Source organism: Hoplias malabaricus, chromosome Y (assembly GCF_029633855.1).
Source record: "Hoplias malabaricus isolate fHopMal1 chromosome Y, fHopMal1.hap1, whole genome shotgun sequence".
Lineage (NCBI taxonomy): Eukaryota > Metazoa > Chordata > Actinopteri > Characiformes > Erythrinidae > Hoplias > Hoplias malabaricus.
In genome coordinates, this window is record NC_089820.1 from 64,090,493 (window position 1) to 64,105,159 (window position 14,667).

Sequence of the window (14,667 nt, forward strand, 5' to 3'; positions counted from 1 at the left end):
GGAGTATTCTGCTTTCCTCAAACACTTCAGCTAATTACATTTAATTTAAATTGCATGTTTTATATAGTGGGGGGTTAGGTGTCTTTTTTGAGGGCATGTCAGCCGTGGATGTTGAGGGTAGAGACAGCGCTGTTCCTTCAACTCGTCCCAGGTCCACTTCTCTGACAACGACTGTCCCTGAGCTCAATCTGTATGGTCGTTCTTCTAAACCTAAGGTAGAGGTTAATCTTAAACAGAGTTTGATTTTCACAAGAGCTTCATGTTTCCTACACCCCTGAACACAAAGGCTAAAAAATAAATAAAACAGTGGCTTGATTTCCGGTGCCTCAATGATTCCGCGTTCGTCTGGCGCCCCCTGCTGTTTACCTAGTGGAATACAAGCACTTGAACAGAAACGCGTTGAAACGTACAAGTTTGTCCCTCGGCGGTTGCAGTAGAAGAGTGCAGTAATGGCTGTATCCGTGTCGGTGAGAATACCCTTCACTCTCTCTCTCTCTCTGTTTCTGTGTATATACGTCATGATAAAACAGAGAAACAACGTATTGCTATTTCGTTTAAAGGCTAGGTCTAAATATCTGATTAATGTAAAGCAGCTGGGGCTGAGCAGGCTTAGGGGCCGTCTGTAAAGTGCAGCAACTCTTAAAAAAAACACAATCACAAAGAGGAGGAACCTGTTAATGTTCTTTATAATACACACTTTAAACCTGCTGTAATACGCAGACAATGTGGCACACAGGTCTAAACCACTCGCTGTGTACAGAGAGCCGTGTGGTGAGATAAACACGGGTTGGATAATAATCAGGGTGTGAATTATACAATGACAATTAGGAAGGGGTCAAATCTTTCTTCAGGTTCTAACGGGAAACCAGTACAGCGCAACTTGTTTACTGTAATGTCTGCAGTACATTAATGATAAATCCATTACACCACCAAATGTGTCACATACCACACAAAAACCTTTGTAGTAAGGGGTCAGCAGATTTCTTGCCCTGGAAAATGAAATTCATATTAAACAGAATCTCTTCCACGGGAACCATGTGTTAATTAGTTCTGAATAAATGGGAATAATGTCACTGAAAGTCACTGTAGCTTAGGTTTTTGTCCTGCCTCATCCATTCATACAGGGACCAATACAGCATCTACAGTGTGAAATGTTAGGGGGAGAGCTGTGGAATGCTTTAAGATGGAAGTTTGGCTCTTGTTAGTCTCTGAAGTAAACTCTGTTTTAGTGAATAACGTTAGTTAACTAATGTGTCTCAGCCATGTATTTTACGTCAGTGTATTGATCCACTGCAGTACTGTTTACTGTAGAACTACTCACAGCCGCAGCTAATACCTCACGACTACAGCCACAGGATTAGTTTTAGGTTCCTGTTCAAATTTTCCCTTCCACCTTAAAATGGTGCATACATTACACCTGAAGGCAGTAAAGTGTTTTTAAAAAGCTAGATAGATAGCTACATACACTAATGCCTTCTCTGGCCTGTGCAGTAAAACATAACAAGGAATGGTATGGTCCAGAGCAGGGGTGTTCTAACAGATATGGATACATTTATTGTAATATTTACATTTAAATATTTAATATTTAATTTATTTGTAGATGTTATTGTAAATGTAAAGGTTTCGACCCCCCCCCCCCCCCCCATTTTTTTGGAAAACCCTCTTTTGGTGGGGGTTCAAGTCTTAATCACTGGGGTCAGACCCCTCCAGTCCCCAACTCTTATATTAATGAATTATTAATGGAACCTAATAACGCGTATATTACTGACTTAAAGGTGTGGTAGGGTTGTGAGGAAGCTCTCTGTAGGTTACAGCACACGAGATCTGTACGTCATATGGATGTGTCACAGTAGAAAATAATTTTTTTAGAAATGTAACCAAGTAAATATATTTAGCCAAAAGCACCTGGTGACCCCTGAATTCAACAATGCTTCATTTTTCTTAGTGAAATAAAAACAGACAGAGGATTCATATCATAGATGTTTTTGTTAGTTGCTATTTTAAGATAGATAGATAGATAGATAGATAGATAGATAGATAGATAGATAGATAGATAGATAGATACTTACTTACTTACTTACTTACTTACTTACTTACTTACTTACTTACATACTTACTTTATTGATCCCCAGGGGAAATTCAAGGGGACTAAGGGCCCTAACACTAAAGTCTCTCTTCAAAACTACCACTTTAACTTAATTTCCTGTTTCCTTGTCTACATCAGCTGAAAAGGCACTGTTTAGCCTTGACAAATCTCCATGTGGTTAGACGAGGATTCACCTCCAGTCCTCTGCCTCCTTCCTCAGTCCTCAACAAGTTCCTTTTGCTGCTGAATCAGTACTTTCACGGTGTAGAACATCTGATCAGCTGGAACAGCTGGATGAGGAACCGAGTGGTTCGACAAAAAAACGTGTGAGTAATTCAGTTCTATATTGTGTTCTTTGGCTCTGCTGGTAATTACTGATTCATTTCCTGTTGAGAAGTTTTCTTGAGAAGTAGAGACTGTTCAGAGAGACCGTCTATTTCTGTCCAGGGGTGGTCTTGCTTGTAATGCTGTGGTTTATTTGCAGGTTCTATGGTTACACACAGAAGAATTTTGGCGTCAATGTGGCCGCAGCTTATTATATTCTGGGTCTGGGAGGGTCCTTCAGGTACAGTCTCCTGCAGTTAAATCACAATGTGATGTACTGAATGTCAGCAATATAATATATAATACATACAGGGGTTGGACAGTGAAAGTGAAACACCTGTCATTGTAGTGTGGGAGGTGTCAGGGCTAAACTGGAGCAGCCTGGTGGACAATCTTCATTAACTGCACACTGCACCAGTAAGACCAGGTGCATCCAATGGTTCAAACACTGTGTCCTGAAGGCGGTGCCGTGTATCAGGACAACAACGCACCAACACACACAGCGAGACTGGTGAAAGACTGGTTTGATGAACATGAAAGTGAAGTTGAACATCTCCCATGGCCTGCACAGTCACCAGATCTAAATATTATTGAGCCACTTTGGGGTGTTTTGGAGGAGCGAGTCAGGAAACGTTTTCCTCCACCAGCATCACGTAGAGACCTGGCCACTATCCTGCAAGAAGAATGGCTTCAAATCCCTCTGACCACTGTGCAGGACTTGTGTATGTCATTCCCAAGACCAACTGACGCTGTATCGGCCGCAAAAGGAGGACCTACACCGTACTAATACATTACTGTGGTCTAAAACCAGGTGTTTCACTTTCATTGTCCAACCCCTGTAGATGTCCTCTTCTCTCAGTACTTCTGCAGTCCTCGTTTTTGCTGCGTATCAGACCTCTTCCCCTGTCACTTTTTTGTCTTCCTGTGTGAAAAGCAATCTTGAGCATTAGAAAGGTGCTATATAAATGCAACTTTAATTATAAATATTATTATTATTAATGTTTATGTTTACTAATAAACGGCGCTTGTAGGACTGCTGTATAAAACAGTATCTAACTGGAGGGGGCGCTGTTGCTTCACATCAGCACAGCTGCACTGATCCTCAGTAGAACTGCGCCCCCTCCAGTAGAATACCGTTATTATAGTTCATTAATGACTATATAACACCATGTCATTAATAAGTGTGTGTTCTGTTGGTCTGACCCGCAGGTTTAAAGGCCAGTCGGAGTGGTTTAGACCGGACCCCAGAGGGAAGTTTAGCTTCGACTTTCTAAACACACCTGAGCTAACGATTGAGGAGATTGATCTAAACAGGACACTGATAAACCATTCTGGACTGGAGAACATAGGTAAACGTCTGTTCAGTTCTATGGGTCACACCAAGGAAATATAAACCCTGTATCATTGAAAGAATAAGTCAGGGATAATTAAGTACTGTACATTAAAAGAGTCTCTCAGCGTGAACCTGAGCTTTCGCTGCTCTCACTGCAAGGAGACCTCTAGAGTCATGGCTAATTATTCATGGCCTCTCTCTCTTCTCTTCCCTCTGCCTCTCTCTGCAGTGAGTCAGGAGGGTCTGCGGTCCCTCTCTCTGCAGGGCTGCGTGGAGGTGGATGACTGGCTTCTCGCTCATTTGCACGTTTTTGGGGAGAACCTGCAGGAGTTGGATTTGTCTCACTGTCCCCGAATCACCGAGGGTGGTCTCGCAGCGCTGCAGCACCTCAGGTTCACTCACATTTCAGACCTGTTTTAGAGACACTACCGAAGTAGAGATGCATCATGTGTGTAAATACCTGATGTCTAAGGACTCTGATCTGGTAGTGGAATAAGTCTAATGTTGTGTAGAGAACCTGAGTAAACCAGACCCGGGAAATGGTTAATGCTTTTGTTTGAATGTTTGATGTTTAACTTCTGCTTTAGCCCTAAAACTTGAAGATGAATTGGACAGTTGTTTCAGGAGGAGCGCCCCTCAGTTCTTCTCCTATTGGTCTGGCTTGACTTAGGCTTAAATTATTATTAATAAGAATTATAAGATGAAACTGTGATTATATTAACAATAATTTTATTTTAGTAATTCAAGCCTGAGATCAAATTCAAGCTATGTTAGCATTTAGTCCACTTGGTAGTTCCTGATTCCTCTCAGTAGAAGGGCTGTACCAACACTTCTGAGAATGCAGTGTACACTAAGTAACCTCAAGCTCATTTTGTTCCTGTTAAAATCTGCAGGAAGCTGCGGCGTCTGGATGTGTCCTCTCTCCCGCGGCTTAAGAACCCAGGTTTGGTGCAGATTCTTCTGGAGGAGATGCTGCCTCACTGCGAGATCACGGGAGCAGCATATGAACAGGGACTCATATACACGGAGGAGTCAAAGACAGCGGAGTTACAGAGGCACAGCAAAGAGACTCAGATGGAGAAACTCTAAAACACTGACGGGACTGTGGGCAGAGATTCAGCTCACTTCCACATTCACAGTATTTAAGGTTCATGTCACGGTGTATTGAGGACATTCTGAAATATTTATTAAGCCACTGAAGGTGTGTGGTCTTTCTGGTCTCAGCTGGATTTGGTTCCAGTCATAACATGTTTTGCCAATACTTTCCTCAAACGTCACTGTATTTTTGGAATTATGATGTAATTAAGGGGAGACTAATGTAATATAAATAAAAGGTCAACACACTGACATTTTAAACCTGTGTAACATTCGTTTCTTTTGTGAAATTATGTTATTTCTTCTCTTTAAAGATTGTAAAATCCCAGATCAGCGATGAAATGGAACATGAAATTACAGCATATGTGACAGAGCACATGCATTTTATGGGCTGCTGCTGCTGTTCATCATTTTCTGAAGTCTATTAAATAGTGTGCACCTGTAGACCACACTGCTAAACCTCTACGTGATTATGTGCATTAATATTTAAATGTCCTCGTGTCTTTGATTAGGTGAAAATGTAAGGGTCTCCTCTTTTGTACGGTTGTGTTGTGTCTATGCAGGTAAGAGATTTAGTACAGAGTGCAGTAAATCCTATAATCCTTATTATAATGGAGTGTGAACGCTGTGTGTGTGGTGGGAGATGACGGAGGACGACTCTGAGGAGAGGTAAGGTGTTTTTGCTTTTTGTGTGTGTGGGTCCACTTATTGATTTAAAGGGAATTAAATAAAACAGTCTGAATAGTCATTGTTGAGATGTAAACAAAGTGAATGACTTGTTTTAAATACACTACTGATGAAACAGAGCCATGAGAATGATCTGAATAATTGTTTACATCTAAACCACAGGATGAAGAAAATTGGGAAAGTTCTTTAAGTGGAGTATTGTGACTAATACAAATTTCCTGTAGGACTTTCCAAATGCACAACAATATATTTTCAGCAGCTCTGGTCATGTTATATATTTTTGTATATTTTCTAAGTGAACACATCACATTTAAATGCACAATAATATGAATTGTCCAAAACATATTGTCAATACTAATGTAAATGGACAGATATGTTCTAACAAAAGCTGGATGTTTTTGTCCAGCAGTGACACTGATTAGGATTAAAAACTCCAGCAGCACTGCTGTGTCTGATCCACTCTACACCAGCACAACACACACTAACACACCACCACCACGTCAGTGTCACTGCAGCAGCTGAGAATGATCCACCACCAAAACCATTCCTGCGGGGGGTTCTGGGGTCCTGACCACAGGATAACAAAGTATGCAGAGCAACAAATGGACTACAGTCTGTAACTGTCGAACTACAGAGTAACCGTAGTGGACAATGGAGGGAAGAAATAGAACGGTCTAATGGTTTTAGAACACGGTTTTTAATGTTTTGGCTGATCGGTGTATGTTTCTGAATTATATCTGAACTCTGTTTCCAATCGGACACTTTATGCAGCGCACAACAACAAACCCTCTGTCCATTTAAAGGAGAGGAGGCGAAAAACAGGCGTTGAACCTTTCAACTCTCCATTAAAACTTAATTATTTCGGGTCAAAGAAAGCGGATAGATGTCTGAATCCCGAGGTAGTGTTTAGTTTATAATCCATCTATAATTCTGATAAATGACAGTTGCGCCGTTGTTGCTTGTTCGCCAAATTCTTCTCCGAACTCTCCGCGCCACATTAAATACAGCAGTGTTTAAGGTGGAACAGCGAGTTTAAATGGGAAGACCACTTCTTCATCGTTAGGACAATTTGACAATTGATTTAGGGTTTTTTTACACCTAAATGATGCTGTTCAATCTTAAATGGTGCAGAGGATGTAATATTTAAAGTGGAACCAAAATTCATGTAACAATCCAGCTCAAGAAATGTGTTTATTTGTATTTTAGAGCAAAATAAAAAAGCAGAAGAAGAGACTGAAACACCAGGTCTGGAGGTATTAAACACTAGCCTTAATTACATACATTTGAATTATTATTAGTCATAATTGTTATATATATGCTTAACAAATAAGACCATCATATTGCCATGGTTATTTTATGGTTTCAGAGAGTTTTATCAATGTCCATTCAAGTATACCATACTCCATGGTTTTCATATTCACACAAATCAGGACACTGTTTCTATAATAAGTTGATTTTGAATTACGTTGTTATGTTAGTTCCTTGGTATGGCAAAGGTTGTATAAAATCTACCATGATATTGGGAAATATACTCTTGTATTTAATTTCTGCAATGTATATACACTATTCACTAGTACTGCCTATCAGTCCTACATAACATTCAAAGACATTTTTATATTATTATAAAAATACATTTTTTATTGTGGTCAGTTCTCTGCAGCACCCTCTGGTTTAATTGTCATGGATAACGTATCGTTCCGAAGTACAAAGGCGTGTCCTATTCTGCAAATTAGTCAGCCAGTGTTAGCGCCCCTGGTGATGCCCACCTACACTCTGCTCATAAAAATGAGAAGCAGATCAGTCGAGTGCCAAGGAGTACCGTACCACCCCCCCCCCCCCCCCCCTCCCAAAGTGCTCCTACTTCTGACCATTTTTTAAACTCAAGTAAAACCAGTGGGGTGCAGTTACTATGTAATTAAACAGAGACCATTTGCAACCTCGCTTCATTCTTCAGAATCTATTAGTTAAGTTGTATTAAATAAAAGAGTCTTTTTTTGGGATTAATTTGTTGATGGCGCTTTAGGAAGACTCTGATGACAGCAGTGAGGAGGGTGAAGCGTCTGGAGACAGTGAAAGTAAGTGTCTCTCCTGCTGACGTCAGCCCACAAAACTAAAACACAAGCTTTTAGCCCAACGTTAATGAAGTCCTGTCCTGATTTTAGTGGACTTCCTGCGTAATCTCTTCTCCCGGACTCTGGGCCTGAGCCCTGGAGAGAAGGTTCTAGATGAATTGAGCCTTGCAGGAGTCGCTCACTATATCCAGAGTGGGAAATGTAAGTATTACCATTGAGTCCATTATTGATGAACAGTGATGTCATCACTAATCATGTGGTGCTTTAGAGGACTTTAAATCAATAGTTTTTTTTTAACACAGTCTTCATTGTTGTGTCTTTAGGCAAGAATATTATCTGTATGGTGGGAGCAGGGATATCAACCTGTGAGTGTGGTGTCTTTAAAATATTTTTTAATGTATTTATTTTTCGAGGCAAGCTGCTGGTAACTATAATTCTATAATTATACACAATAACTATTTGTATCATGATGAATTAATCTTGATTGCCTGCTTTTTTACTCTCACACTTCTTTGCTTGCGTGCAGCGGCTGGCATTCCTGACTTTCGCTCTCCAGGAACTGGTCTTTACGCCAACCTGCAGAAATACAACCTGCCATACCCTGAGGCCATCTTTCAGATAGACTACTTCAAGGTCTGTGTGTATTTCTGATGTAAAAAACCGGGTTATCTCATAGTCCACATATTTTTTGTTTCAGAAATGAACAATTTTCAGAAACAAATCAAAAAATAAAAGCACAGGTTCTCTGTACGTGTGGCCCATAAGCTTGAGGCCCATAAACGTTCATCAGTAAAAAAGAAATGGAAATGCACTGGCTGCATACGTATAATAAATGCAAATTGACCATCGGTAACTGAGCATCTTATTAGAGCCAGTGAGAATATGCTGCAGCTGATTGATTTACATTTATCTCATGTCTCTTAATGATGCTTATAAACATATAAAAGAGATTTTGTTTTCATTTTAGGAAGATGCTGGAAAATAATTTCAGTGTGTTTCACTGTTTAAATTAGTTTTACTTACTGTTATTTTTCCCCCCACCTTCTCCTCATCAGAAACATCCAGGGCCATTTTTTGCTTTGGCCAGGGAGCTGTACCCAGGACAGTTCAAGGTAGGATTGAGACGCTCCATTATATCAGCAGTAAGACCCTGCCCTGAGTAAAGATGCCAACAGTTTGGAATTAAACCATTTGAGTATTTGGTTTAATTGCAGGGGCTCACTTACGCCTCGCTCACAGATTCTGAGACCATCATAACTCCTCTCCCTCACTCTGGCTCTGATCACCTGACAGTGTTGTCCTAATGTGAAACACCTGGCGTAGGAGTCATGGACAGGTATAAGAGAAGGGTCAGAGAGCGCTAAGTGAAGAAAGGGCAAAAGGAGAAAGATAAAGAATTTGTTTGGTTTTGTTTCTGAACCAAAAAGCAAGTAACGCTTGTCACTGTTGATAAATGGCCATTCTTCTCAGAACAACACTTTCAGGCATCAAACATAAGATGGAAATCTCTGGAACTACCTTTAAAGCTGATACCCCCAGTGTTCACCTCTGTATTGTACTTCATTTTATGTTCAACATATTGTTTTTATTTCTTGTAGCCCACAGTGTGTCACTACTTTATACGAATGCTGAAGGATAAAGGCCTGCTGCGGCGCTGCTACTCTCAGGTGAGCTTCTGTCTGTCCTCTAAACACATTTTGAAGCAAGTGCCATTTAATCCAGTTTTTTTAATCTGTTAGAACATCGACACGTTAGAGAGAGTGGCAGGGCTGCAAGGAGAGGACTTGATTGAAGCCCACGGTACTTTCCACACTTCCCACTGTTTAAGCATCTTCTGCCGGAAAGAATACACCCTGGAATGGATGAAAGGTTAATTTTCTCTTCCTTGTGTTTAACTGGAGCTATAGCTGTTACAGTTAATTTGAATTTTAATAAACATTTTATTGAATGTTTTTTAACCCACAGAAAAAATCTTCTCAGATGACCAGATCCCAAAGTGTGAGACCTGTAACAATCTGGTGAAACCCGGTGAGGTTAACCTCTATTTATGTCATTTTTATTGTATTTAACACAGAGACTATTAAAGTAAATTGTATTATGGTAATATTCTTTTGTCGTGATTTCAGAACAGTTTTAAATGTGAATACCACTTTTCTCAGGTGTATATCTTGTGAATTTCAGTGTGAAGAGTGATGTGTTATCTGTTTTGTTTAGAGTGGATTTAATGTTAGATTTAATGTTCATGTTACTCTAGTCTTGCTAAATGGAACTAATAAGATTAAGTGTTTTATCCTGGTCAGAGTCACGGGGGGTCGAGCCCACCCAGAATTATTTGACACAAAGCAGTGAACACTAGCTGCAGTGCCACCTTGCTGCCCAGTTTATAATCTCATACCAATATTACCCTTAAGGTCCTGTATCTGATAATGCCTTGAAATAAGCTACTGGCTTAAACCCTTGCTGATTAAAACCTTTTTTCCTTCCTGACAGATATTGTATTTTTTGGGGAAAATCTTCCTTCTCGGTTCTTCAGCTCCATGAAACAGGTGAGGAAGTAAAACAGTGAGTGCAGTTTGATGTGCTTAACAGTGTCACTTACTGTAATACTCTGCTATACTCTGTGTTAATTCGGTCTTTCTCTTCTTTACCGACTCCAGGATTTCCCCGTCTGTGATCTCCTCATCGTCATGGGCACCTCTCTGCAGGTTCAGCCGTTTGCATCTCTTGTGAGCAGGTGAGAAATGCAGACCACAGTGTGAATGGAAAAACTGGAAGCTTAGGTTTGTTTTTTCGCATGAATTTTAATGTCAAATTTCTTCTGTCTGTCCTCTTCTGCCCTCAGAGTTCCAAATAGCTGTCCTCGCCTCCTCATCAACATGGAGAAGACAGGACAGGTGATGATTATTTACATTCTTGAATTTCAGATTCATTCATTCATTCATTGTCTGTAACCCTTATCCAGTTCAGGGTCGTGGTGGGTCCAGAGCCTACCTGGAATCATTGGGCGCAAGGCAGGAATACACCCTGGAGGGAGCGCCAGTCCTTCATAGGGCGATACACACACACACACACACACACACACACACACACCTACCAACATGTGTTTTTGGACCATGGGAGGAAACCGGAGCACCTGGAGGAAACCCACGCAGACACAGAGAGAACACACCACACTCCTCACAGACAGTCACCCGGAGGAAACCCATGCAGACACAGGGAGAACACACCACACTCCTCACAGACAGTCACCCGGAGGAAACCCACGCAGACACAGAGAGAACACACCACACTCCTCACAGACAGTCACCCGGAGGAAACCCATGCAGACACAGAGAGAACACACCACACTCCTCACAGACAGTCACCCGGAGGAAACCCACGCAGACACAGGGAGAACACACCACACTCCTCACAGATAGTCACCCGGAGGAAACCCACGCAGACACAGAGAGAACACACCACACTCCTCACAGACAGTCACCCGGAGGAAACCCACGCAGACACAGGGAGAACACACCACACTCCTCACAGATAGTCACCCGGAGGAAACCCACGCAGACACAGAGAGAACACACCACACTCCTCACAGACAGTCACCCGGAGGAAACCCACGCAGACACAGAGAGAACACACCACACTCCTCACAGACAGTCACCTGGAGGAAACCCACACAGACACAGAGAGCATATTGACCATTCCTGGTGACGACCTCATGAAGCTGATTGAGAGAATGCCAAGAGTGTGCAAAGCTCTCATCAAAGCAAGAGTAGATTATTTTCTACAGTATAAAAAAAAAGTATAAAACATATTCTGGTTTGTTTAACACTTTTTTTGTTTAATAATTAATCCCATGTTTCTTCATAGTTTAAATGTCTTCCATATTTAATTACAATGTAGAAAATACTAAAAAAAAAAAAAGAAAGAACTCTGAATTAAAAGATGTTCAAACATTTGACTGCTCCTGGATTCACGCGGAAGTTTTAGTGAGTGTTTAAGCTTGGGCTGTTTACTGCATGAGACACAGTCAACCACAGCAGAGGCCAATAACAGCCATCAGTTTAAAGTCACACAATCACTGTGGAGTTTTCGGAATCACATGGGCTCCAATCCGAATGGTGAAAGATTTTTCGTTTATTGTGACTAGCAGATGTTAACAACGATGAAGAAGAATATTAAATGTAAAGACAACACTTAAGTTATATTGGTTATATTGTTTCTTTTCTTTTTTGTGTGTGACAGTCGGATTTTCCGATGGGATTACTGGGATTTGGAGGAGGAATGGATTTTGATTCCAATAAAGCTTACAGGTGAGTGGTCTCTGCTTTGTCCTGCTCAGGAAATATGGATTTGGTAATGGTTATGGTTTGATTTCGCCTGTGTCTTGTTTATAGGGATGTAGCACACTTGAGCACATGCGATGACGGCTGCTTGGCTTTAGCAGAGCTGCTCGGCTGGAAGGTAACGGAAAGAAAAATCTGACATAAACACCCACCCACACAAATAACAGAATTACAGCTCAGAGGGAGCTGAGGGTGTCTCTCGCAGCACACGATTATTTGAAAGTTTTTGAAAAACAGAATACAGCATTATTATTTATTTAAAATTATTATTTTGCTCAGTTTCACGCGGGTCACGGGACGTGAGCTCTTCCACAGCCAGGATAATGCTTCAGGATAAAATTTTACACATCTCTGTTCTTTGATGTTAATCTGAGCACTGATGAAGGGTTAGGGGATTACTAACATGAATCATGAATACAATGGGCTCCATTCTCTAACTGTGCACCAATCATGAGGGACCTTTGAGCGAGAGACTTATACATTCATTCATTCATTCATTCATACATTCATTCATACATTCATACATTCATTCATTCATTATCTGTAACCCTTATCCAGTTCAGGGTTACGGTGGGTCCAGAGCCTACCCTGAATCACTGGGCGCAAGGTAGGAACACACCCTGGAGGGGGCGCCAGTCCTTCACAGGGCAACACACACACACACACATTCAACTAATTCACAGTTACACTGAAATATAGAGGAACAAAATAACAAGAACACAAAACAACTTTAAATATCTGGATCAACAGTTATAATACTATGTCTACACATTTCAGCTGTTTTATTGTAGAACATAACTTTTAAATGAGGTTTTAAATAAGAACGAAGCACCGGAAATATGTGTCTGCTGAACGGTTCTGATGGCTAGAAGAACAGCTTTTAGGGGAACCATGAACAAGGAGTTCTGTTTGTGAGAAACAGTGGTCACTAAGTAGAATGTTACTGGATTGTTTCTACACACAACAAAAAGTGACTGATATACTTTATTTCAATTTAAGTTGGGGTTTATTAATGACAGAAATGACAGCGTTGTATCATTACCCCACCTTTTCTTCCTCTCAGGCAGAGCTGGAGGAGCTGGTGAAGCAGGAACATGCTTTGATCGACAGCAAAGACTTCAAAAAGAAGGGCGAGAAGGCCGATCAGACCTCTGGGAATGCAGAGAAGGCTAAAGGGGCAGAGCCTGATGCCACCAAGAGTGACAAGACAGAGTGACCAATGGGGAAGTGAAACACCAGCCAGGGACTGCCCATACGACACTGACTACGGTCATTTTTGCACTTGGAGTCTACTTTACCCTTAGTTTTCTGTCCCTTTGAAGCTGGTACACACCCAAAACAGATGAGGTTTGTTTTCCTACAGGTTCAGAAGAGTCTTAACATTAGATTTAAGATGATCTTCTGTTAACACTTAAGGAACTCCAGGACTGCGTTAGAGCTTTAGGCCGAAGTCTCACAGAGTTGAGGGAGGCTTAGGGAATTTGCAAAATTATGCATGGGCCCTCCTTTACAGGGGACGTCCACCATATTTTCCAAAATTCTGCTTAAAATAAATATGATTTCTCAATAATTAACATAACCATAAGATGTCGTAGTCGTAGCGTGCGTTTGTAAACATTGCAAGCCCTGGTTCCTATTACCACCACTTTACAGAAATCCGAGCTGGTATTTATCCAGGAGTCACCATGTTACTCCAAACTACTGAATTATTCTGTTTTCATCTCCAAACGAACAATGAATGAAGTTTCCCTGTGACTGCGCTGGGGAGAGAAAAACATCAGGCCTTTAACAACTGTTTTAATACTGAATTATAGTCTGTTCCCTATGGCCTCACACTAACTCATCTTGTACGTATATGAGGATATTTACTTTGAATAATGAGCTGTTTTACTGCTTTTATAAATGCCTAAGAATTAAAGCTAGACCTGGGGAGTTTACTCTAATACTCCTCCCCCTCTTTACAGTAGTTACTTTCTTATGGTATTGTTTTAAAAAAGTTTTTTTTTATTGTTTTATGCCTTTACTGAATATAATGTATATACCAAGCCGTCTAATAATTAGAGTTCATTTGCAGTTTCTCTAATTTTGCTGGCTTTGGTATGTTATGGATTTCTATGGCATGACTATACAGAAAAAAGTAAGAAGGAGCGTCATTAAGTAAAGCTGTGTGTGAACAGCGATCACAAGGAATAAACAGTACATGATAAAGTAGTTTCTTTTCATATCTTTTTCATCAGGAATGATGGTCTGATTCAGTCTGGTTGACTGTCTGTGAGGAGTGGGGTGTGTTATCGCTGTGTCTGCATGGGTTTCCACCCACCCTGAGACCCTGTATCTACGCTGACTTACACTGAACAATGCAGGAAAAAATGTTAAATATTTGTACATTTTTTAACTTTAGACACAAGGCTTTGTTCCAAACAGTCGTCTCATTAATCTGCAGGACATTGGCCTGGTGGTGAGTGAAATGTAGGTCTCTGATTGTCCAATGGGGGGTTTGAGCTACGGAGAGGGGGAATAAAACAATAAAGGAGGAATATGAGTGACAGAGTATTCATCCTGTTTTTCGTTGACAAGTGACAGTAAATAATATTCGGTCATAATCATAAAACTGAGATTTTGGGGCAGATATTGAAGTAAACAAAGGAAACATTTATTTTACGTGGTGTGTGATGGAAGAGGAACAAAATATAGTTCCACTGGAAGATGATGCTTCATTCAACCGAGAAC

General features: G+C 40.8%; 2 protein-coding genes across 3 annotated transcripts; both read left to right on the forward strand.

The window, feature by feature from the left end:
• The first annotated feature begins 402 nt into the window (after nucleotides 1–402).
• On the forward strand, nucleotides 403–5,082 carry LOC136679727 (distal membrane-arm assembly complex protein 2-like). The gene is made up of 6 exons (XM_066658393.1): nucleotides 403–467; nucleotides 2,225–2,412; nucleotides 2,571–2,651; nucleotides 3,620–3,759; nucleotides 3,973–4,135; nucleotides 4,637–5,082. The coding sequence occupies exons 1-6, from the start codon at nucleotides 450–452 to the stop codon at nucleotides 4,830–4,832; spliced, it is 786 nt and encodes a 261-aa protein (XP_066514490.1). The 5' UTR covers nucleotides 403–449; the 3' UTR covers nucleotides 4,833–5,082.
• Nucleotides 5,083–6,037: 955 nt separating this feature from the next.
• LOC136678294 (NAD-dependent protein deacetylase sirtuin-2-like) lies at nucleotides 6,038–14,447 on the forward strand. 2 transcript variants are annotated; one of them, XM_066656295.1, is made up of 16 exons: nucleotides 6,038–6,111; nucleotides 6,732–6,778; nucleotides 7,549–7,600; nucleotides 7,688–7,798; nucleotides 7,921–7,962; nucleotides 8,124–8,230; nucleotides 8,653–8,709; nucleotides 9,196–9,264; nucleotides 9,337–9,466; nucleotides 9,563–9,625; nucleotides 10,088–10,143; nucleotides 10,255–10,331; nucleotides 10,440–10,491; nucleotides 11,837–11,904; nucleotides 11,989–12,055; nucleotides 13,001–14,447. In XM_066656295.1, coding segments are annotated over exons 3-16 (1,053 nt in total). In that variant the 5' UTR covers nucleotides 6,038–6,111; nucleotides 6,732–6,778; nucleotides 7,549–7,599; the 3' UTR covers nucleotides 13,154–14,447. The 2 variants fall into 2 exon arrangements, with proteins under 2 accessions (XP_066512392.1, XP_066512391.1); XM_066656294.1 differs by lacking the exon at nucleotides 6,038–6,111 and adding an exon at nucleotides 6,301–6,424.
• Nucleotides 14,448–14,667: the final 220 nt, after the last annotated feature.

Coding starts and splice junctions, on each gene's coding strand:
- LOC136678294 (XM_066656294.1), top strand. Junction 7,601..7,687: donor AGCGTCTGGAGACAGTGAAA/GTAAGTGTCTCT, acceptor TCCTGATTTTAG/TGGACTTCCTGCGTAATCTC. Junction 8,710..9,195: donor TGTACCCAGGACAGTTCAAG/GTAGGATTGAGA, acceptor TATTTCTTGTAG/CCCACAGTGTGTCACTACTT.
- LOC136679727 (XM_066658393.1), top strand. Junction 2,413..2,570: donor GTGGTTCGACAAAAAAACGT/GTGAGTAATTCA, acceptor GTTTATTTGCAG/GTTCTATGGTTACACACAGA. Junction 2,652..3,619: donor GGTCTGGGAGGGTCCTTCAG/GTACAGTCTCCT, acceptor TCTGACCCGCAG/GTTTAAAGGCCAGTCGGAGT.